At 48.6% G+C, this 23,882-nt stretch overlaps 1 protein-coding gene across 1 annotated transcript; it reads left to right on the forward strand.

Moving 5' to 3' along the window:
• The first annotated feature begins 17,002 nt into the window (after positions 1-17,002).
• PDRG1 (p53 and DNA-damage regulated 1) lies at positions 17,003-23,870 on the forward strand. The gene is made up of 5 exons (XM_008577188.1): positions 17,003-17,167; positions 19,057-19,132; positions 20,213-20,287; positions 22,264-22,344; positions 22,945-23,870. The coding sequence occupies exons 1-5, from the start codon at positions 17,081-17,083 to the stop codon at positions 23,025-23,027; spliced, it is 402 nt and encodes a 133-aa protein (XP_008575410.1). The 5' UTR covers positions 17,003-17,080; the 3' UTR covers positions 23,028-23,870.
• The last annotated feature ends 12 nt before the right edge of the window (positions 23,871-23,882 follow it).

The raw sequence follows: 23,882 nt of genomic DNA on the forward strand, positions 1-23,882 counted from the left end.
CGGGGCGGCCGCGGCCGCCGCTCCATCCGACTTCGCGGCCATGTTGGCGGAGCAGGAGGCGGGGAGCGACTTCCGGGCGGCGGAGGGGGTGGGGTGCGGAGTGCGGAGGACCCTGTGCAGGCGGCTCCCGGCTCCCCCTCTTCCTCCTCCTCCTCTTCTTCCTCCTCCCCTCCACCTCAATTATTCATTCTTCTCGGCGCCGCCCCGCCCTTCCCCCACCCCGCCTGGGCTGTGGCCGGACGGGGGCAGCCCCCCTAGGAAGGGAGAGGGGCAGGGGACGGGAGAGCATCCCAGGTCACCCTCTCCCTCCTTCTTCGGAGACGTGGGGCTCCAACCACATGCTTTCTGTCTCTCACCTCCCACTGGACTTCGCTTCCTTCCTTTTCTTTTATCGACCCCCTTTCCATCCTCTCCTTTTTATTTCTCTCCTGTTTTTCCCTCCGGTGGCTTGGGTCTGAGGGGGAAGAGGACTGGGGACTCAGAATTAAGGGGCTGGGGGGCTGGCTGCTTGGGCAGGCCTCCCAATAACCCTTTAGCTATCACTCGGTACTAACGCACCACTTCGTGGTTTCCTGAGTGTTCCTATATTGTTTCATCCCCTCCTTTGATCTTGAGACGTCCCTTTTCTTATTGTCTTTGTTTTGAAGCTGAGAAAACTGCAGCTTTGAGAGTTGCTGTCTCTTCTTCACTGTCCCCTTTCCCTCCCTCAGGGACTGCCTTCATCTGGCCACAGCCCTAGTAGAGTAGGGGGAGGGAAGGGGGCAGCATCAAGAGGAAAGGGATGGGAGGAAACACCAGGTGGAGGAAAAAGCCTGGAGGCCAGAGACTAGAGGGCATGTTTTCAAGGAAGTCTGGATCACAGATCCAGGGGGGTGCAAAGCTGGGAAAGATGGGGCTGGAGAGTTCTGAGGAATGAGATACTAAAGGACCAGAAGGTGGCCTTTATCCAGCAGGCAATAAAGAACCACTGCAGAATTTGAGCAGAGGAGTTATATGGTCCCATCAGGATTTAGAAAGAAGACTCAGCAGCCAGAGTAGAGATGTGATCACAGGGAAGCAGCATGGGGCTGGAGACCAGAGGGAGATGATAACAGTAATCCATGAGAGGAGGTGGGGTCCCTCACACATCCTGGATAACCCCAGGACACACCCCTCCGCCCCCCACCGCCCTTGCTCAGACTGGATGTACCAGAGCATTTATTATACACGCATTCATGTAGTAGTTTCTCTTTGCCTGGCACTATTCTAAGCACTGTACAATTACTAACTCATTTTACCCACACAATTGTGAAGTAGTTCACATTTTTCCTCCCATTTTATGGATGAAGAAACTGAGTCACAGAAAACTTAGTTAATTTGTTCAGTCTTATAATAAGTGCTAGAGCCAAATTAAAGCTCATCATCATCTGGCTGCAGAATAGGCTTTGCTACCTCTTGATGGGAGGAGGAGAGGAGGGGGGGAAAAGGCAGGAGGCAAGGGAAGAGGAGGAGAGGAAGGGAGGCAGGAGGATCAGCCTGCCTGTGAGTGGCAGGGAAGAGAAGATGAAGGGAGACAGCTGCCCTGGTCAGAAGGAGCAGCCATCTGCAGTCCTGCAACCTGGTATCCCTATTGTGTCAGGGACTGTTTTGGTACCAGCAATGCTTGGGAGGTTGGGATACCAGCTATTGCCAAAGAATGAAACCAGAGGGGGAAGAGTTAGGGATTAGGGGAGTTTTCCAGACTGGATTCAAGGCTGACAGGTCCCTATTTGTGGGCATGTTTAGACTAGTGGGAGTGTTTGTGGGTTGGGCTGGAAGGTCGGAATTCCAATGTGATTTAGAAAGGAGCATCTCTGCTTTTTCTCTCTCTCCTACAACCCTAGGCAGGGAGACTCATGGAGCGTATAGAGCCATGGGTGGTAGGGCCAGGGGAGAAGCTCTGGCCCCAGCCCCCTTTTGTCCCTGGCCCTCTTATGGTTCTGGGCCAGTTTCGGTGTGTGTCTGGATTTCTGCCTTCTCTCACAGGTGCCTGGGTAGGGCCTGGCATAGTTAGGTTCTCACCTTTGGGACCCATTAAAATGGAGGCAGCCTCTCTATTCTCCAATGCCTCTCTGTATCCCGGTGGTGGCCTATTCAAACAGGCAGTAAAAGACAGATTTTTCAGTGAGACTCTGGAGCCAGGAAATCTGGGTTTGAAACCCACCTATCCCTTCTTGACTCCATGACCTTGGCAAATCACTCCATTTATCTTATCTTCAGAAAAAAGTAAAATGGGAGATAATCAATGCTTTCCTCCTAGGGCTGTGGTGAAGATAATTAATGGTAATTATTAACTGGAGTGATGCTTCCTACAGGAAGCCCTTCTAGATCTCTCACCCAGCTGTGCCCCACTCCCTACCCCTCAGAGAAGTCTCTCTGACACTCTCCTGTTATGAGCTTCCATAACATGTTAGTCTTTTAGGCTGGTAGTTAGCTCAGTTGGTTAGTTGACAGGCTTGTAATACCAAAGTCATATAGTTTGAATCCCTGTACCAGCCAGCTGCCAAAAACAAAAACAAGCAAATAAAAAACATCTTAGGGGGGCCGGCCCGTGGCTCACTCGGTAGAGTGCGGTGGTGAAAACACCAAGGCCCCGGGTTCGGATCCCACATAGGGATGGCCGGTTCGCTCACTGGCTGAGCGTGGTGCTGACAACACCAAGTCAAGGGTTAAGATCTCCTTACCGGTCATCTTTTAAAAAAAAAAAAAAAAAAAAAAAAAACATCTTAGGGGCCGGCCCTGTGGCTCACTCGGGAGAGTGCGGTGCTGATAACATGAAGGCCCCGGGTTCAGATCCTATATAGGGATGGCCGGTTGGCTCACTGGCTGAGTGTGGTGCTGACAACACCAAGCCAAGGGTTGAGATCCCCTTACCAGTCATTGTATAAAAAAAAAAAAACCTGGGCCGGCCCGTGGCTCACTCGGTAGAGTGCGGTGCTGATAACACCAAGGCCCCGGGTTCGGATCCCACATAGGGATGGCCGGTTCGCTCACTGGCTGAGCGTAGTGCCGACAACACCAAGTCAAGAGTTAAGATCCCCTTACCGGTCATCTTTAAAAAAAAAAAAAAAAAACCTTAGTCTTTTCCTTCTTAACATTAGCACACTGGCAATTCATCTTTTTATGTTTGCCTGTTTGGAATTGCCTGGGAGCTCCATGAGGATTGGGACAATTCATCTATTTTCTTCATTTCCCAAATTTCCCAGGGCCCAGTGCTGGGCCTGGCATTCAGTATGTATTCTATAAAAATCATTGAATGAATAAATGAATGAATTGATGACTGATCAGTCCTATGGAATAGGTTCTGTTATTCTCCCCACTTTATAAACCAGGTAATTTATTCAAATGAGGGCAGTGATGTATGGAATTATTAAATCCTTCTATGTGTCAGGAGCTGTGCTAAGAACTTTACTGATATTACCATGTTATCCTCAAACCAGCCATTTTTCGAGTGGAAACTAAGACTCAGGGAGGCGATGTCACAAAGCCATTCATTAGGAAATAGGAGAGTTGGCATTCAAGAATTCTATGCTAGAGTTCAGGCAACTGAAGAAATTGACATAGAGGAAGGATTTGATGGGTTGTCTGAAGAGTGGGCCAGGTATGGAGTGGCCCACCTGCCAGGGGTGCTGTAGAGGGGACTCTGCTCTGAAGCAGTTTGGACTGGTCTGTTCTGAGTGGCTAGCAAGCTCAGAGGTTCAGACTAGAACCAACAGGGGTGCACAGGGGTGGTGTTCCACTGGCTAGGGAAGGGGATGGGGACAGCTTGGACAAAGACTCTGCAATGGGACTGAGCTAGGTACATTCAAGGGCTGAGAAGAGGATGAGTTTGGCTGGTGCAGAGGGAGAAGGTGGGCTGCAGCTCATCAGAACTGGACAGGCCCTTTGAGATCTCATCCAATCCCCCAAGCCCCTCCCTCATTTTACACACGGGGACACTGAGGCCCAGAGAGAAGTTCCATATTTAGCAAGTAGCAGAAGCAAATCTGGGAGCCTTTCCCTAGTCCCCAAGGGCATTGTCTCTGGGCTTTGTTGGTACTCTTTTTGTGTGTGTGTGTGTGTGTGTGTGTGTGTGTGTGTGTGTGTCTGGTACAGGGATCGAACCCTGGATCTTGGTGTTATCAGCACCATGCTCTAACCAGCTGAGCCAACTGGCCAGCCCAGGAATCACTCTTAGGAGCAGCCCTCATCGTGTTTCCTCCCTTAGCCTCACTTCAGGTTCTTGCTGAGGACTCAGTCCTTGCCTACTGTACCCTCTGCTTACACTAGTTCCTAATAATTTTTCTTTAGTTTCTACTGAAATATTTGCACCTGTGCAAACTAAGCATGAGATAATTGATACAGTATTGTATATAACAGCAAATATTAGGAATGACCCAAATACCCATCAGTGGGAGACTGGCTAAATAAATCATAGGACTCCCTGGCAGTGGAATGGCATGTGGCAGTAAGCTGTCTATGTCCCAACACAGAGAGTCCTCCATGGGGAAAAGCAAAGGACATAACAGGGTGAAGCTGGGTGAAAAGGGGGGAACGATCTATATTTTTATTTTTTTGTATATGCATAAAGAAAATTTGGAAGTTTGCATAAGAAAACAAGAAGAGATTACTAAAGAGGGCAATGAGGAGAAGGAGACAAGGATGGGAGGGAGGCTTTATTACATGCCTATTTATAATTTATTTTGGAATCATGTGAATGTATTTACCTATTAATAAAATAAAATAATAATGGGGACAGCTGTTACTCAACTCCTGCCAGATGTTGTTATATGGGAATGGGTGGTTGGTATGGTCAGATTTTCTAATTGTTTAAGAGAAGTCAGAAATCTGGATTTTACTGTAAAATTTCTTGATTTTTAAACATGGGCTCCAATTTTTCTCAAACACTTTTCAGGCTAAGTAGATAAGTCAGTGGGTCAGACATGGCCTGAGGCCCACCAGTTTTCAGCTCTAATTGCTTTCTGCCCCCAGCCATGGAGTCCTCAGCACCCTGGGTCTCTGCAGCTGCGAAACGAAAAAGCATCTTGCCCTGCCACTCTCTTGGTACCCTCCAACCCCTGCCCCTTGGGGCTGTGACATTTGGGGCTTTTAAGTCAAGATCTGGAAGGCAGAGAGGGGTTATGACCTCCCAGATAATTCTCTCCCTGGGGGCCTTGCAGTCATCAAGGCCCAGCTGCCTCCTGCTGCCCACCCATCTGTCCCCGGGAGGTGGGACAGAAGTGGGGCTGGCAGTGATGGGGATGAGCAGGAGTCCCCAGTCTGAGCCTCATATCTCTAGGCTATGTTCAGACCCAGAATCCGAGAGGAGAAACCAAGAGATTGAGAGAGAGGAAAAAAAAAAAAAAACAGTGGCTGGCTTCACCAAATTGGTGTGTGCTAAGGTAATTCACCAAATTACCAAATTCCAAAACTGAAACAGCCCTAAAGGACCATCTGGTTCAACTCCCTCTTTGGACAGAAGGGGAAGCCAGCCTCTGCTCCCCACCACACTGCCCCAGGCCAAGGCCTTGTCACCTCCTCACTGGGCTCCCTCCAGTCCCTATCTCTCCCCCTAATTGTTAATCTCCTCACCTCGGCAGGGCCTTTTTATTTTTATTTTTTTTATTTTTATTATTTTTATTTTATTATTTTTATTTTTTATTTTTTATTTTTTATTTTATTTTATTTTTTTAAAAGATGACCGGTAAGGGGATCTTAACCCTCGACTTGGTGTTGTCAGCATCACGCTGAGCCAGTGAGCGAACCGGCCATCCTTATATGGGATCCGAACCCGGGGCCTTGGCGCCATCAGCACCGCACTCTCCCGAGTGAGCCACAGGCCGGCCCTATTTTTATTTTTTTTAAAGATGACCGGTAAGGGGATCTTAACCCTTGACTTGGTGTTGTCAGCACCACGCTCAGCCAGTGAGCAAACCGGCCATCCCTATATAGGATCCGAACCCGTGGCCTTGGTGTTATCAGCACCGCACTCTCCCGAGTGAGCCACGGGCCGGCCCCGGCAGGGCCTTTTTAAAGGGGAAACCTGATCAGTTTCCTTGTCCTGCTTAGAAACTTCTAACTAGGGCCGGCCTGTGGCTCACTCGGTAGAGTGCGGTGCTGATAACACCAAGGCCACGGGTTCGGATCCTATATAGGGATGGCCGGTTTGCTCACTGGCTGAGCGTGGTGCTGACAACACCAAGCCAAGGGTTGAGATCCCCTTACCGGTCATCTTTAAAAAAAAAAAAAAAAAAAAGAAACTTCTAACTATTTCCTATCTCTCTTTCAGCCCAAGTCCTCAGCCCTGCCTTTGTCTCTTTCCTGCCCACTTCTCTCACATCACCTCCCACCGTCTCTCCCTCCTGCACTCTGTTCCAGCCACACTGGCTCCTTGCTGTCTCTTTAACAAGCCAACCTTCTCCCTTCCAGGTGCCTTTTGTTCCTGCTGTCCTCCCAGTTGCTCAGGAGGCTCCATCTCTCTCTGCTCTAAAACGTTGCCTCTTCAGAAGGGTTTTTCTTGATCATGTTCCCCTGACACCCGTTATCCCCTTATCTGCCTTATTTGTTTATTCATAGCACTTATCACTACCTGACATTATAATAAAGATTTATTTGTTTCTTGTCTAGAATGTAAGGTCTGTGAAGGCAGTACTCGTGCCTCTACTGTTCCCCACCGTATCCTCAGCAATTCGTGGAGGCTGGCATGTAGCAGATGCTCAGTGGTCCTGCACCAGCTGCAACAGGAAAGGGCACGGGTCTGCACTTCAAGTGAAAGCCAGTCCTGATTCTGCCCTACCTGTTCAAGTAACTTAAGCAAGTCACTTTACCACTGTAGACTTCAGTTTCCTCATTTGTAAAGAAAGGGAATCACTAAGACACCTACTCAACAATCCTGGAATGTCTTCATTCAAATGTCTCTTTCTTCCAAATAGAATCCGAAAGTCCTTTAAATAAACATTATTGTATTTATTTATTTGTTGAACAGTTAATACATTCACATGATTCAAAATTCAGAGGTACAAAGGGGACACATTGAAAAGTACCTCTCCTACCCTGTGCTCCAGTCACCAGCTCCCCTTCCCAGAGGCAACCAATGATAGAAGTTTCTTATGTGTCTATCTCTTCCTGTCTCTCTTTCTCTCTCCCTCTCTGTCTCTTCTCTCTCTCATCTACCTATCTCTTTACCCAACACCACCGTTTAAAAACAAATGATAGCTTAATTATACACAGTTCTGACCATAATAACAACAACACTTTTGGAGATTGCTCTATATTAGTGCGTAGAGAACACCATGTTCTCTTTTAAACCATAGCATTCCATTGCATGAATGTACCTCAATCTACTTCACCAGTCTCCTAAATAATGGTCAATTAGGTTGTCTCCAGCCTGTTACAATAACTTCATGGAAAAATAGAACTAAAAGATCATGTGAATCTTTTCGTGAACTTTTTTTTTTTTTTTTTCATGTCCGGCAATGGACCGCAACCCTCAGTGTTGCGCCCGTACCGGACCGGGACCGGCAATGGGATCGCAACCCTCAGTGTTGCCCCCGCTCCTCGCTCAGCCAGTGAGCGGGAACCGGTCTGTATGTGGGATCCGAACCCTCAGCGGGAGTGCCGCCGCGCTTCCCAAGCGGCGCACTGTAGCAGTGTGCCACCGGGCCGGCCCGTTTTCGTGAACTTTTTGAAGTACCCTCCTATGTCAGTGAATAGTTTTGTAGACAAACCATTTTGGATATCTGAAGAATAAATTTCTAGCAATGGACTTGCTGATGGACTAGGACGTGTGTTTATAATTTTGATAGATGCCCTCCATACGGACTGTACCAATTTATTTTCTGTACATTGGCCTCGAGTGAAGGTGCCTCTAAAAGGTCTTTTTAAATGGATTGCAATAAGTTCTTGAGACTCCTTACAGATGGGTAAATCACTCCACCTTGCTGAGCCTCAGTTTCCTCTTCAATGAAATGGATATCCTACTTCACAGTGTGGTGGTGAGGATCGAATGAGATAGTGAATAGAAGGCACTCAGCATAGTTCCCAGCACATAGTAGGGCCTCTATAAAGGTTAGCCATTCCTCCCCTGTGTAATGTTATTACTGGCCCCAGTGAGCTCTGTGGGAACAGGGACCTTGTCTTCTCCTTCACTGCTATAGCACAGCTCCTGGCTAATAGTAGGTGTCCAATAATTACTTATTGAGTGAATGAGTCCATTTTCCAATTTTGCTCTGCCCATCAGGCCCTCCAGCATGACCTAGCTCCTGTCTACCATTCAGCCTCTCCTACCCTATTTTCCCCTTCTTGGGGTCCAGCCTCACTGGCCTTCTGCAGGTTCCCTCCCAGAACGGTGCCTCTGCACTTGCTGTTTCCTCTAGCTGAAACACGTTTTCTATCCCACCCCCACCCACAGCCGCTCCACTTGCTTAGTTTATTTCTCCTCTTTCTTAGATCTTGGCTCAAATGTCACTTTCTCAAGCAAGCCTCCTCCACCTCCACCCCCCCGCCCCCCGCTGTACAATCTCACTGGACTCTGAGATTTTCACTGAAGCCTTATCACAATTAAGAATGGTAAATGCATGAATGTCAATCTTGCCCTTGTGGCTGAAAGCCCATGAGGCCCAGGACTGGGCCTGTCCTGTTTACCATTTGGTTCCCAGGGCCTGGCACAGTGTAGGCCCTCGGTAACCATTGCCCTGAGTGAATGAATGAGTGCTACCACCCATTTTACAGTGGGGCTGGGCTATCCACTTCCACCTTAGAGAGGGGAAGTCTTGACTCCATGTTCCATCCTCTTTCTCGTGGAATGAGCTACTCCTGAAAGGTTCTGGCTGGTAAAGGGATAGAGGGGGGAGAAGGAGAAGAAAAGAGAAAGGGAGAGGGAGACTGAACCCTAATTCCTTCCATGATTAGGCCATGGCCTCACTCAGTCATTCAGCAGATATCTCCTGAGTACACTCTGGGGGTCCTGGGCACCTGAGGGGAAGCCCATGGAACACTTGGCCTCAGTGAGCTCCCAGGGCAGTGAAGACAACAAAACCATGAAAAATAGGTTGGTTCAAAACAGGAAAGTGACTGATGCCAGAAGAAAATGAAAACCAAAGTCCCTCTGGGAGGCCTGAGGGAGAGCAGCCCTCCTTGGGGACCAGGGTGGGGGGCAGGGGCTTCTAGGAGGAGGGTACTTAAGGGAAGAGTAAGCACTCAACATTGGAGAAGGAAAGCAAAGGTGTTCCAGGCCGAGGGCACAGCCTGAGTGAAGGCAGAGAGGTGGGAAAGTTAGGGTGTTTGGGGGAACTAGGGGTCAAGAAGATTGGGGAGGACGAGGCAGAAATAAAGTCGAACTCGAAGATGGGGACAAGGAGGCGTGCCCCCAAAGGATCAGTGCGGCACTTCTTATGATCCGCAAAGATGGAAAACAACTGAAAGTCCCTCCACAAAAGAATGGTTCAGGAAATATGATGCCTACAGCTGCCTGTATTGGTCTGTCTCTGTGCTTGTAACAAAATACCTGAAACTGGGTAATTTGTAAAGATATTTATTGCTTACAGTTTCAGAGGCTGGGAAGTCCAAAGTCCAGGGAACACATCTGGTGAGGGTCTTTTCCTGGTGGTGACAACACAAAAATGCAGGTTATCACATTGTGAGAAAGGCAGAAGCAAGAAAGAGTGAACCTCCTCACTGGCTCTCCTTTTAAAGCCCTCAGAACCACGTCCATGGCCACCATCAAACCATCAATGCATTAATCCATTTACTAGCACATGGTCCTCACAATCTAATCACCTCTTCAATGTCCAACCTTTCAACTACTATAATAGGATTTCCCTCCCTCTCAACACTGTCACAGTGGGGGTTAAGTTTCTAATACATGGACTTTGGGGGACCCAGTTCAATCCACAGCAGCGCCACACAGGTTAGCCACAGAAAGGTGGATATGCCTAATGTTGGGAGGATGAGTGTCACTGTAGGAGCATAAATGAGTACAGCCATTCTGGAGAGGAATGTGGCAGCATTTATGAAAAAGAAGTGTGATGATGTCCTATGACAAAGCAATACCACACTGGGATGTTCAATGTGGTGCTGTGTGTGTTGATGGGGAGAGACAGGCAACTCAGGTGTCCATAAACAATGGAGCGGACAAGTGAAATGAGGTGGAAGCAACTCTGGCATTCTCTCGAGCTGCAAGAGTAAGGAACTAGAGGTACATAGAATACACCGGGAAAAGCAAAAAAACAGGAAAGGAACATGACTTACAGCTCAATAACATTGTGGATTAAAAATACATCCCCAGTTTATTAATATCTACTGAAACTGAACATACCCAACAATTCCACTCCTAGGTATACATACACACCACAGAAGTGCATACAGACGTGAACCCAAACATGAATGCTCAGGAATGATCATATCTGCATTGCCTGTAATGACTCCAAGCTAGAAGCCACCCACACTGGACTACACTACGGCACCGAGAGCGAGTGATCTACAACAACTACACACAGCAATATAGATAAATCTCATTGACAAAAAGTTGAGCAAAAGAAGAGAGTGCGTGGTAGCACACACTGTGCAATTCCACTTGTACAAAGTTCAAAACCCAGCAAAATTAATGTGTGGTGATAGAAGGATGGTGGTTGCCCCTGGGGTAGTGGTTTGGGAGGGTTTGGAGGGGATCTCCTGGGGGGCTGCTAATGTTCTGTTGCTTGATCTGAGTGCGGGTTACATGGATGTGGTCAGCTTTTGAAAGTTCATGGACTGTATGCTTCTGATATGTGCACTCTTCTCTGTGTATTGTGCCTCAATAAGAATTTTAAAAATATGGGCCGGCCCGTGGCTCACTTGGGAGAGTGCGGTGCTGATAACACCAAGGCCATGGGTTCAGATCCCATATAGGGATGGCCGGTTTGCTCACTGGGTGAGCATGGTGCTGACAACACCAAGACAAGGGTTAAGATCCCCTTACCGGTCATCTTTAAAAAAAAAAAAAAAAGAATTTTAAAAATACACAACACATTGCATCTTGCAAGAAATCCCAAATATTTAAGGACCTTTATCAAACACAGTACAGGGAGTTTCAGTGAGGTCAAAATTGAGTAGGGGTAAGGAGAAAAGGAAAAAATGGTATAAACAAGAAAGGGTCTTTGCAGACTAAATCATGATTGTGTGCTAAGAGCTGGGACACGGTATTAAATGAACCCTCTGTGTGTTAGTGCATGAAAAATAAGTGCAAAATCTAATTGAGAAAACTAGATAAACAAATGAACTATTGTGTTTATACACTATAGAATGTTGAAAAATAAATGCAAAATTTAATTGAGAAAACTGGATAAACAAATGAACTATAGTGTTTATACACTATAGAATGTTTTGCAGCTGTTAGAAAATAGGAGAAAGATCTGAATATAACAATCAAAGATGTCCAAGAGTAAACAGGCTGCAGAACGGTACCCTTGTGCGCAACGCCCTCCATCCACCTTCCTACCCTGCCACATTCACAACAGCAGTATGTATGTTCTCTGGGTTCATAACTATGTCTTTAAAGGCATAACACAGTTCAGAAAAGACACACCCAAATTGGTACTTTAAAGGGAACTGAGATGGGAGAAGGGGTGTCAAAAAAAGGAGCTTTAGTCTTCTCTGTAATGTTTTCATTTTTGATAAGAAGAATCTATTCATGGAATTTAAAATAGATGAATTTAGTATTAAAGGTAGTAGTAAAGGCCAGCTCAAGGAGGCCTGGAATGTTCTGGGTTTGTACTCTCTTTGGGACCACTTAATGTTTTTCAAGTCAAGTCATGGGGCCATCTGTTGCCTGATGAAAATTAAAGCATGGGGAGTTGGGAGACACGTCCCCATCTGGCGTCCCCATCTGGCTGCATGACCTTGGGAGGGTCACATTCCCTTTCCTGGCCTCAATGTCCTCATCTGCCCAATGGGAATCAGATTTCTGCATTACCCAGGGATGTGGGAGGGTGAAGTAATGGCACGAGGAGAATCACATGAATGTAAGGGATTATTCTCTGGGTCAGGAGAGGAGAGGGAGTGGAGGCCTCCCTCCCACCTGCCAAGCCGACAAAGGCACAAAGGAAGTGGAGGGAGGAGCTGGGACCACCCAGGCGAGCAAACAGCCCATCTGCAGGACAGGAGCATGTTGTCAGCAGCTGGGAGGCCCAGCCAGGACAACTCACAGGCCAGAGCTGGTAGAGCAGCCACCCAGGCTGCCTGGAGAATCAGGGCATGGAACTGGCTTCTCTCCTGCTCTTTCCCAGCCCCAGAGCAGCCGCAGCCCCCATCCTAACCCTCCCACTCCCAGCACAAACACCCGCAATCCAGAGGACTGCCCCACACTTGCCCCTTTCAGCCCATCCTATCATCAGAGCCAGAAGGGTCTTTCACAAAGTGAATCCAATCATGTCTGTGCTTGCTCAAAACTCTTCAATAGCTTCTCACTGGTCTGAGAACAAAGTCCAACCCCCTTACCCTAGTCAACAAGGCCTGGCAGGATCTGTTGCTCCCACCACCACCACACCCCCACCTTTAAGAGCCTGGCCTTAGCAAGAATCTGCATTAGTTAGAATTCTGGCTCTTCTCATTTGTTTATTCAAAAACGTTTATCAGGCACCTACTATGGGCCAGGCGCTTTTGGGATACATCAGTAACAAATGAAACAAAGATTCCTGCTCTCACAGAACCCCCTTTCTAGCAGAGGTAGATTAAAAAGAAATATAATAAGTAAATTATGTAGCATGCTGGAAGGTTACAAAAGCTATGAAAAGAAAAAGAAAAAGTAGAGCAGAAATTGATCAGGAGTGCTGGGAGTGGCAGGGGTTGCATTTTTATTTATTTATTTATTTTTAAGATGACCGGTAAGGGGATCTTAACCCTTGACTTGGTGTTGTCAGCACCACGCTCACCCAGTGAGCAAACCGGCCATCCCTATATGGGATCTGAACCCATGGCCTTGGTGTTATCAGCACCGCACTCTCCCGAGTGAGCCACAGGCCGGCCCCAGGGGTTGCATTTTTAAATAGGGCGGTCAGGGTGGGCTTCAATGAGAAGGTGACATTTTGGGCTGGCTTGTGGCTCACTTGGAAGAGTGTGGTGCTGATAACACCAAGGCCACGGGTTCAGATCCCATATAGGGATGGCCGGTTAGCTCACTTGGGAGAATGTGGTGCTGACAACATCAAGTCAAGGGTTGGGATCCCCTTACCGGTCATCTTTTAGAAAAAAAAAAAGGTGACATTTAAGCAGAGACTTGTAGGAAGTGAGGGAGGGAGCCCTAGACATCGGGGAAAGTTCAGGCAGAGAGAGGGAGCAGCCTGTGCAAAGGCCCTGAGGAGAGACCACATCTGGCTTGTTTGAGGAAAAGCAAGGAGGTGGGAGATGACACAGAGAGGTAGGACAGGCCTTGTAGGGCCCTGTGGGCCTCAGTGAAGAGTTTGGCTTTTACTGAGCGAGATGAGCACCTGAGAGGGCTTTGACCATAAAGGGCGGGGTGGGGGTGGCAGGGAGGACAGGGAAGGAGAGGAAGCCAAGCAGGACTGCGGACCCCACAGGGGAACCCTGCAGTGTAAATTATATCTCAGAGTTATCCCCCACCTGCCACCTTCACCCCGGCAAGGAAGATGCACTTCCATACGCCCCAGACGATGGGTTACAGCTTGGGGGTAAGCGCCCCCCAGAGGCTCCAGTGGCCGGAGGACAGTCCTCCCTAAGGAGAGATGTGGGTGCTGGTCATTGAAGGCACAAAATTGGTAAAAAGGGATCTGAGAGGTATAGCTGGGGCATAGTTCTTTTTGGCTCTGGTCCTCAAACACCAGAGCCCTAATAGCCATGTCCCTTTTGGCCTGGGCTTGGGATGGCTAAAGATGGGGGCATATCCCATTGTGACCAGGTAGAGGTTTTCTAGTTAGAAAAGATCACCCACCCAGAGCTTGAATCTCCTCTGCAATATCCTGACCATGTGTCAGTCTAGCCTCAACTTACCTACCTCCTGTGAAAGGAAACAAGTTATCCTTGAGTTAGCTCTGTTCATCTTTGGGTACTTTATTTTGTTGCTGTTGTTTGTTTTGGGTTGGGTTTTTTTTTTTTTTTTTTTTGGCAGCTGGCCAGTACAGGGATCAAATCCTGGACCTTAGTGTTATCAGCACCACACTCTAACTGGGCTAACTGGCCAGCCCTGTCTTTGGATAACTGGGATTTTATTTTATTTTTATTTTTTAAAAGATGACCGGTAAGGGGTTCTTAACCCTTGACTTGGTGTTGTCAGCACCACACTCACCCAGCGAGCCAACCGGCCATCCCTATATAGGGATCTGAACCTGTGGCCTTGGTGTTATGAGCACCTCACTCTCCCGAGTGAGCCACGGGCTGGCCCCAGGATAACTGGGATTTTAGAAAGTTCTGCTTCATGTTGAGTCTACTCATTCAGTCCATAAACATTGATTGAGCACCTACTGTATGTCAGGTACCATCCTCGGTTCTGGAGATGCAATAGTGAACAAGACCGACAAGATTCAGCCCTGAGGAGCTCATGACTGGAGCGGGAGATGTTCAGAGAAAAAAAAAAATGGTGTGGCAAGTGCAGAGAAGAGGGAAGCCCAGGAAGCTGTGGGGGCCCAGAGGGCACTATTGACCCTTGGGAGGTGGTGTGAGCACGCTGAGAAGTGGGGGATATGTAGAGTTTCCTGGATGACTGTAGCAGCCTCCTCTTGGGTCTCCCACAGAGAGGCAAAGACACTGAGATATGCCGTCACTAACTCCTGTCCTTGGTGGGAGTTCACTCTTGTGGGCGTTAATGCACAGGCATTCCCCACTCAACTGTGAGTTGAGAGATGCAGGAAGCCACAGGCAGGGCAGCAATGTCTACAGAAAACCTCCAGGGAGGACCTAGTCAGTTTCGGGTGGGACACTGACAGCTCCTTCTACAGCCCTGTATGCCAATGCCTCCTTCCCCTCTGTGACCTCATCTCCTACCCTCTCCCCCTTGCTCATTCCGTTCCACCTACACCGGCTATTCCCTCTGCCTGGACCGCTGTCTCTCAGATATCCACATAGCTCCCCTGCTCACCTGCTCCACATTGTGCTCAAATACCACCTCCTCAGGGAAGCCCTCCCTGATCACCTTATCTCAAATAGCCCCTCCATCAGTCCTTCTTCACCTTACCCTGCTCTATTTTTATCCATAGCACCTTTCACCACCTGACATATGATATATTTACTTGTTCATATGTTGATTGTCTGTCTTTTCCACCAGACTGGGAGCTTTCTGAGGGCAGGGAGCTTGTCTGGTTTTGCTCATGGCAGAATCGCTATCACAGGGCCTTGGAAGTCAGTAAATATTTGTGAAATAAATGGTTCTGAACCTGAGTGATCTCCAAGAGTCCTAAGTCTGATCGACTCAAAGTCTTAGGTGACTATGACCCCCCTCCCCAACACTTCCAGGGACTGGGGTGGGCCCTAAGGGCCAGCCACAGCCAAGAAGCTGATAATGTGGAAGCTTCCCTCAGCCCCTCCCCCACTTCCAGGCCCATCTGGCAGGGGTCAAGAGTCAACATGGTCCAGCCCTATTTGGGCCCCAAGGTGGAGGAGACCCAGTGCTGCAGTCTGGTGAGCCTTGTTTCTCCTTTAGCAAATGTCCCCCCTTCCTTCACAGGGTCTGTGCTTGCATTTCTGGACCAGAAGGTGTTTACACAAAACATCCTGGGTTTGGTGACAAATTCACCCTCAATGAGAAATCCATAATGAATCTCCCTCCTTCCCTACACCAGGCAGCTTCAGGGAAAATTAGCTCTGCTTCTGGTAGTTGAAGGCAGCCAAAGGCCAGATGGAGAGAAGGTGCTGCTGGGGCCACAATTTGGAGAAGTGATTTTTTCAGGGACCAGAGGCCCCTGTGGTTTGGAGACCAGGGTGCTTCCAGACCCTCCTGACTTGCTGCGTGATGAGGCACTGACCTTTACCTGGCCTCAGTCTGCAGCCGTGGAATAGGGCAGCAATAATTCCGTCTTTAAAAATGTTGCTGTGAAATTCAAGTAAAGTAAGGGGTGTGTGATGGCATGATTACAAGAGGCCAAAAGAGGAGAATAAAAAGCTGGAATCAGGGAGGCAAGAGGTCAGAGTTCCAGCATCAGTTCTGCTGTTGACTTTTCAAAGTCTTCACGTCTCTCTGAGCCTTGGCTTTTCCAACTACACAATGAGGGGTGTGGGCATGAAGATCTCTAGGAAACCCTCTGGTTCTGATGGGCAGCCATTTCCACCTGCCTGCCTCTGGGAAGTCCACCCGGATCATATGGCCCACGTGGATTCACTCTCCAGTATTTACAGAACTTCTTTTCTGAGCTAGCACTTCATTGCTCACCGTACATAGCTTTTTATGCCCTTCTTTGGGTCTAGGTCAACTACTCAGGACGTTGGGCCCAACACAGGGGCCAACAAACACCATCAGATGGAATTAAAATTGATTCCTGCCTCCTTCTGAGCCTCTGGAGAGGCAGTGAGGGGGATTTCTATTCACCCCTATTTTATAAATTGGAAACTGAAGGTGTCAGAGGTTAAATGAGTCATACTGCCAGAAGGGCCTTCTTTGTGTTCCTTAAACAAAAGAACAATGATTTATATCTATCCAAAGTCATTATTACTACCTGTCATAGCAATTATTTATTTTGTCATTAATTGTTAGTATTCTCCACTGAGATGAAGTTTCATGAGGGCAGGGATTTTGTTTTGTTCACTGCTGCATCCTCAGCACCTAAAACTGCTTGGCACGTAGTAGGTGCTCAAGAAATACTTGAAAAAATGGAGGAAGGGGTAAGAGGCAACGCTGCGGACTGTGCTCTCTGGGCCTGCAGGGGGCGCTCCAGCCCCGCCCCCAAAGCTAGGCCCCACCCCCCAGCCAGGCCCCGCCTCTCGCTTTCGGTTGTCGCGCATGCGTTGGAGCCTGTCCGCCACTTTTTTTTAATTGCGCAGGCGTGCCGGAAGCCCTGTCAGTGCGGCGCGTGCGCCTGGGGCGCCGACTCAGAACCGTCGCGGAGCAGAGCGGAGCTTAAGCGGGGTTGCGTCGGAGCCGCAGCCGGAGCTGGTGGGCGCCATGCTGTCTCCGGAGGCCGAGCGGGTGCTGCGGTACCTGGTCGAGGTGGAGGAGCTCGCCGAGGAGGTGCTGGCGGACAAGCGGCAGGTAGGAGGCCGGTCAGCCACGCTGGGGCCGGCGGCCGAGGCCTGACGGCGAGCGCCGTAGAAAAGTGTGCGAGGTCGCAGTGAGTTGACCTGGGCTGGTGACTTAACGGCTCCGAGAAGACAGACGTGGGGAGGTTGTGAGATAACGTGGGTCAAACGCTTGACACAGCGCAGCGCGACCCTCATTTATTCGGCTGGTATTAAGGAGCGCCTGCCCTGTGCTGGGTATTCCTCTCTCCATCCTTCTCAGTTCCTTACCGTGTTGTCCGGATCCCGACCCATTACCGCTCTGGGTGGTTTCCCCAAACACCTTTTCAAAATGCAGTTCCCAGGCCTCCTTCATTGATCTCTGTGCACTGGCCCGGTCAAGACCCTGAGGGGAGAAGAGAAACAGAAAAGAGGCCTGAAGGCCTTGTGGCTGGGCGGGGGTGGGGACGTGGGGAAAGGTGGGACCTCGGTCATGGAGGGCCTTGTAGACCTGCACAGGCAGTTCGGGTCGGGTTCTAATTCAAGCGCCAAGTCTTTGAAGCGAGTTTGCAGTGGGGAGGAAGGGTGATGTAATTGGATTTAGGTTTTTTGTTCTTTTTAAAAGATGACTGGTAAGGGCATCTTAATCCTTGACTTGGTGTTGTCAGCACCACGCTCTCCCAAGTGAGCTAACCGAAGATGACTGGTAAGGGCATCTTAATCCTTGACTTGGTGTTGTCAGCACCACGCTCTCCCAAGTGAGCTAACCGGCCATCCCTATATAGGGATCTGAACCCTTGGCCTTGGTGTTGTCAGCACCGCACTCTCCCAAGTGAGCCAGGGGCCAGACCTTGGATTTAGGTTTTAAAAGGATTCCTCTGGCTACTGTGTGGAGTACAGAATATAGGAGGGCAAGGGTGGAGGCAGGGAGGCTGGCAGGGGGCATTGCCATGCTTCAAAGGAGAGATGGGTTTGGACGAGGTGGTGGTGATGGAGAGATGTGAATGGGTCAGAAATAAATTTTGGAGATGGACTCGGTTGTGAGGATGGTTACATAAAGGGGTGAAGGAGCAGGAGGAGTCAAGAATGGTTCATGACTCTCTCTCATCTCTGGTTAGAATGCTTGGGTAGTTGGTTGGGTTGATCCTTACCCTGAGAAGGGAAACCTTGGGGAAGAGCCTGTCAGATTAAATATTGCATCAAGGTATGCTGGATGATAATAACAGCAGTTAAAATTTATCTAGTACCTACTGTGTCGGGTACTTGTTTTAACTCATTTCATTTCTGCCTCGGTAACCTTTGAGGTAGGTACTGTTCATATCTCCAGTTTTCAGAGGAGTAAATAGGAAGATGAAATTACGAAGATCATAGCAGGCAGCAGGATTCAAACCTAGGTACTCCTGCTCCAGAGCCAGCTCTCAAGAAGTATACTGTACTGCCTCCTCACTTCCTTAGTAGCTATTGTGGTGTTGCCACCATCTCAGTGCCCCATCCCCGCCGTTCTAGTCTAATATTATTGGGTTTCTTGTGATACTAGGTCAGAATTAGCTGGAGGAGCGTGTCCAAAAATAGAGCTTGTTAGGCTTGCTTAATCACCATGTCTAGAGGAGAGATTTCCACTCCCCTGGTGACTCCTATAAGCCCTAAAGTTTGAGAACTAGCACTCCAGTGGTTAACACAAAATTATCCATGTAGTCAGCAAACATTTTCCCAGCACCTTCTCTGGGGGGAGGACACCTGCACAAAGCATTATCTTAAGGACCTGGAAGCTGAGTGGGAGAAGAAATACGTTCACACATCAATCCATTTTAGGCAGGAATTTGGAAGTAACCCAGGAGGATGCCTTGTCTCCTCAGTCCCTGGTCTGTCAAGAAGTGACAGCTTGGGGCAAGAGGTAGCTGAATTCCCTTCTCCTGTTTTCAGATTGTGGACCTGGACACCAAAAGGAATCAGAACCGGGAGGGCCTAAGGGCCCTGCAGAGGGATGTTAGCCTCTCTGGTAAGTTGAGCCTTCCTCACTATAACCCAGGAGTCCCATTCATTTCTTTTTTAAGGCCTTCACCTTGTCTCTGATAGAGACAGAAAGCCACAGGTGGGTGATTCAGCCTATTGGGAAATTGAAATGGCCCGTGGAGATGGGGGAACAAGTATTAAAGGTCTGATACAGACTGTGGCTCAGGATTTTAACTGCTCACCTCGCTGACAGACCCTTAGTTCTTTGCTCATCAATGATGGCAGACACTGAAAGTGCTGGGTGTATATAAAAATGATGGCCCTGTCCTTGTGCTCTCCAGATAAGAAAAACAATGTAAAATACATAATAGAAAACTGAGAAGGTTAAAGATGGAACTGGACATGGAGTGGGTTTTGAGAATATCCAGGAGGAAAGAGGGGATGGGAGTCTTTAATTGAGGCCAAGTGGCCATGGCAGAGTATGCAAGTGGGAAGAGAAAGCAAGGCTGGAGAGGTGGACAGGACCAGGCCATAACGAAGGGAGCCTTGGGGACCAAGGGAAGAAGTTTGAGTTTTAAGTACACTGGAATGTATAACATTTTCTGGTTGCTTCTCATTTCACCAGAGTAAAAATTCAGAGTCTGGCAATACTCCATGTAATCCAGCCCCCATGAACTCTCCAATATCATCTCTTCTACTCTCTCTCATTGACTTCACCCACACTAGTCTTCTTGCTGTTCCTAACACCCCAAGCACACTACTGATCTTCGCTGTTCCTGTTTCCTCCGCCTGGCTCACTCTGTCCCCAGGTGTCTGCAGGGCTCACACCCTCACGTTCTTTGGGTCTCTGCCCAAATGTCGCATAATCAGTGAGGCCTAGGACCACCTGGTATAAGTTACAAGTCCCACCCTGCTCTAGCATTCCCTGTCCCTCTTAGCCTGCTTTATTTTTCTCTCCAGCTCTTCTCAGAGTCTGACAAATCGTGTCTTTGTTTATTCCCTCTCCTCCACTATGACATAAGTTCCACGAGGGCAGGAACTTTGTCTTGTTCTGCTGTGTTCTCAGCATCTAAGACAGTGCCTTGCAGATAGTTTTTGTTGAAGGAATGACTATTTGCTATTTCAGAAGATGTGATGGTTTGCTTCGGGAACATGTTTATCAAGATGTCTCACTCTCAGACGAAGGAAATGATTGAGAAAGGTAAGGCCTGCTGGGATCGGTCAGGGACACAGCTATCTCTCCCACCTGCCTTGGTATTAACCCAGAACTGAGAGTCAAGCTTTGGGCAGCTTAATGAGGGGTGGCTGTGTTACAGGGTTCAGACTGATGTGGGTTTTAATCTCTGCTCTGCCATTGTGAGTTATTTTTTCATCTCTAAAAAAGGCTATATCTATGTAGCACAGTTGCTGAGAAGTTGATATTAGACAGTATGTGTATCTAGCATAGTGCTCGATTATCACTGAGGAATGAGCTGGGTTACAGATAACAGGAAACCCAACAAATTGAGGCTTAAGGAGGTATGGTTCTGTTTTTCTCATGTTTTTTCTTTGTCCAGGGGTGTGCTCCAGGACTGGCACAGCTGCTCAGCAGTGGCACCTTAGCATATTCTCATTCTCAGGGTTGTTGTGTCATCATTACAGACCTCATGTCTGTGTGCTGGGCTGGAGGAAAGGCCAAAGGCTTTCTCCACATATAGTCTTGCTTTCTATTTTGGAAATAAGGCCATCTGCCCCAGGGACTTTCTGGTGATATCTCATTGGCCAGAACTAAGGCACATGGCCACCCCTAGCTACAAGGGAGCCTGGGAGAGTAAGCTTTTATTTTTCACATCCCCTGTAGTAGAGACTGGGTTGAATATGGAGGTTTCGGGACAGTGAACCTCTAGGGTCTACCACAATCTGGACACTCAACATATGTTACTCAGGTCTCCAAAACCACAAGAATCCTGGAAGCTCTTTGGAGAAGCATCATAAAGCCAAAAAGTCAGGCTGTAAATGGATCCTGGCAGGGAAAAGGGAAGGTTACACATGTCTTCTTTTCTATACCCTTGAAAGCATGTAGGCCAAGAGGACCGACCAGGTTACCTTAATCTCTGAAGAGAGGTTGTCTCCATACCTCTTGAAGTCAAAATTCTAGTGGAGGAAACTAGATTGAGCCTGGAGGAGAAGTTTCCAGCAGTTCTGTTGAAGAACATACAGCTAGTAGTATGGTTATAAAATTAAGAGTTGTCATTGCACTTGGGTAGTGGGCTGGAGGCTGCTTGAGCTGAGCTTTCAGATGGGGTCACTTGCCTGGGTTCAGGATCTGGTCCTCTGCTCTGTTGGCCCACAAATGTGGTCTTGTTTCTGTACCTAGAGGGGTTTTGGGACATTGTCAGGGTTCTTAGGGATCCACACAGGCTAGCCAAGCTCAAGAGACAATGAGAAATAGAACCATCACCCAGGCTGCAAGATTTGGCTATCAGGGTTTCTCCCCATCAGAAAGCATGGAAGTCTGTGGGGAAGACAGGCTAGCCAAAATGTCACTTGTAAGCAGATGGAGGTGGTTGGGTGACCTTAGTCAGTTGGTCATTAAGCTCTGATAGCCACCTCTATCATCATGCCATCACTTGTCAGGTGCAGTCCATAACGTTAGAATAACCTTTTCTGTTTGCCGTGGTTACTTAGGTTAAGCTTGAGCATTAGGCTGATTGATTGTTTAGACCACATGTTTTCACAATCATGCTTTTCTTAAGACCCCTTATCTTGATGGACTTCGGTTTGTAAAATTCCTCAGCCATCCATTTTCCAGCCATCTTAGGATTGGCTAGGTCTATACGTCCTTCATTTTGGTCTTGCATTTGAATTTTCCATAATTTCACTGTGGGAAGGTAGCCTAAAGTCCTGATGTTGCCTTCCCCACCCACAGACAACCCCAGGGTACTTTGCATAATGAAAAAAAGGCCAGTGAACTGGGAGTCAGAGAGCTGGTGTATCCTGGGCTCTCTGAGTGGTCTTGGGCAGATCATGTCCTTTCTAACCTTTAGTCCTTCCTCAGTAGGTCTCTGAAGTTCCCTTTTCCTTCCTGAGTGCTAGGAGCTTTTACTGTCAAGGGGGCTAGGGAGAGGCTGGCTTCACCATCCCTAGTCAGTCTCTCTGTGGTATAACCTCATTCTCTGTTGCCCACCTCTTTTTCAGATCAGGACCACCTGGATAAAGAAATTGAAAAACTCCAGAAACAACTTAAAGTGAAGGTCGACCGCCTCTTTGAGGCCCAAGGTATTGGTCTTGGGGGAACTGGAAACCCGGAGTGGAGAAAACCATCAACACAGATTTTGAAGGGTGGGAAGCCCCTCAGAAGTGGGCAGTGGCCTGGGCAGCATGTGAGTGTCATTGGAGGTGTGGGCAGTGGGCAGTGGTGTCTGCAGCTACCCAGAGACAGAATGGACAGGGAGGTTTGTGGGGTTTTATTCCCGTCACAGCTTCTTTTCCAGGTACCAGAAAGTGCCTGGAGTGATGTCTCATTATATGCCAGGGCTTGGTGTAGGGACCAGGATAGCTCTGACTGAGGAAACTGAGAAGGCCTCTGGTGGTTGAGATCAGAGCTGAAATTCTGGTAAACTAAGCACTCCAGATCAGTCACGGGTCTGGCAAAAATCTGGAGGTCTCTGAGCAGCAGGCATGTCTTTGCAGGTTCTTGGTGACCCGGGAGCAGGTGTGGATGGATGTACATCATCCAGTGCAGTGCAGAATCTGAGGCCCGTCCCTTGACCTCAGGGCCACATTTGGCAGCTTTAGTGCTGTGTTAGTCCCTTTCCAGGGCTTGGCTCCAGAGCAGCAGCAGGCCCAACTTTCTGATAGATTGTCTTCTCCTCTTAGGCAAACCGGAGCTGAAAGGTTTTAACCTGAATCCCCTCAACCAGGATGAGCTTAAAGCTCTCAAGGTCATCTTGAAAGGATGAGACTCAAAAAGCAAGATGGGGGACCTACGACCAGCATCCCTCCTGGGGTCATGGGGACCCAGGACCCTCTAACCTTGAAAGCTGCAAGGACAGAATCTGCCCTGTAAGGGGACAAGCATCAGGAATCTGGCCATGGCTCCTGTACAAAGCCTCTATCTGTAGCACTTGGCTGCTCTGTGATGGCAGAAAGGAACCTTCAGCCTGTCCACGTCTTCTGGGCCTGACCACTAGGGCTGGATGGACACAAGACCTATTGAGAGTTCCTGGCAGCCACCAGTGGGTGTGTGGGGGTGTGAGAATGACTGCAACAGGCACTTCTCAACAATGGCCTGCTGTCCCAACGGGCCTGGGCAGGGAGAAGGCAGAGGGTGGGGTGGGACCTTCATTCCAGCATTCCTCTCAAGAAAGGGGGAGACATCCTCAGGCAGTGTGTGTAGCAGAATTGGAATAAAGTGGGAGGCTCATGGTGGTTTCTGAATTAAAGACAGCATCTTGGTGCTTTATGGCTCACTGCAGCCATCGGTGAAGAAGACACACACTTACCCCCCCACCCCCACCCCTCCCCTGCCTCCATTTTTGCCCTTTTTTCCTGCTTGCTTCCAGGAGTGGCTGCTGCTTATCAGTCTCCTGTGACTGCTCTAGTCAGGAGGGCCCTGCCTGCCCTGGGGATGGGAGAGTGGGGCTGCCTCTTTTTGTGCTGCACATGGCTCCTCCACCACCTCGGAAAGCAGGGCCTGAGCCGTTTGCCTTCAATGATCTGAGATCCTAGTGTGAATGTGCTGCAAGGGCAAACCGCCTTTTGTGTTTATTGAGGGCTCAATAAAAGTTAGCTAAATGGATGAATAGCAGCTTCTA

The sequence above is a fragment of the Galeopterus variegatus genome, unplaced genomic scaffold (genome assembly GCF_000696425.1).
Source record: "Galeopterus variegatus unplaced genomic scaffold, G_variegatus-3.0.2 Scaffold65, whole genome shotgun sequence".
NCBI lineage: Eukaryota > Metazoa > Chordata > Mammalia > Dermoptera > Cynocephalidae > Galeopterus > Galeopterus variegatus.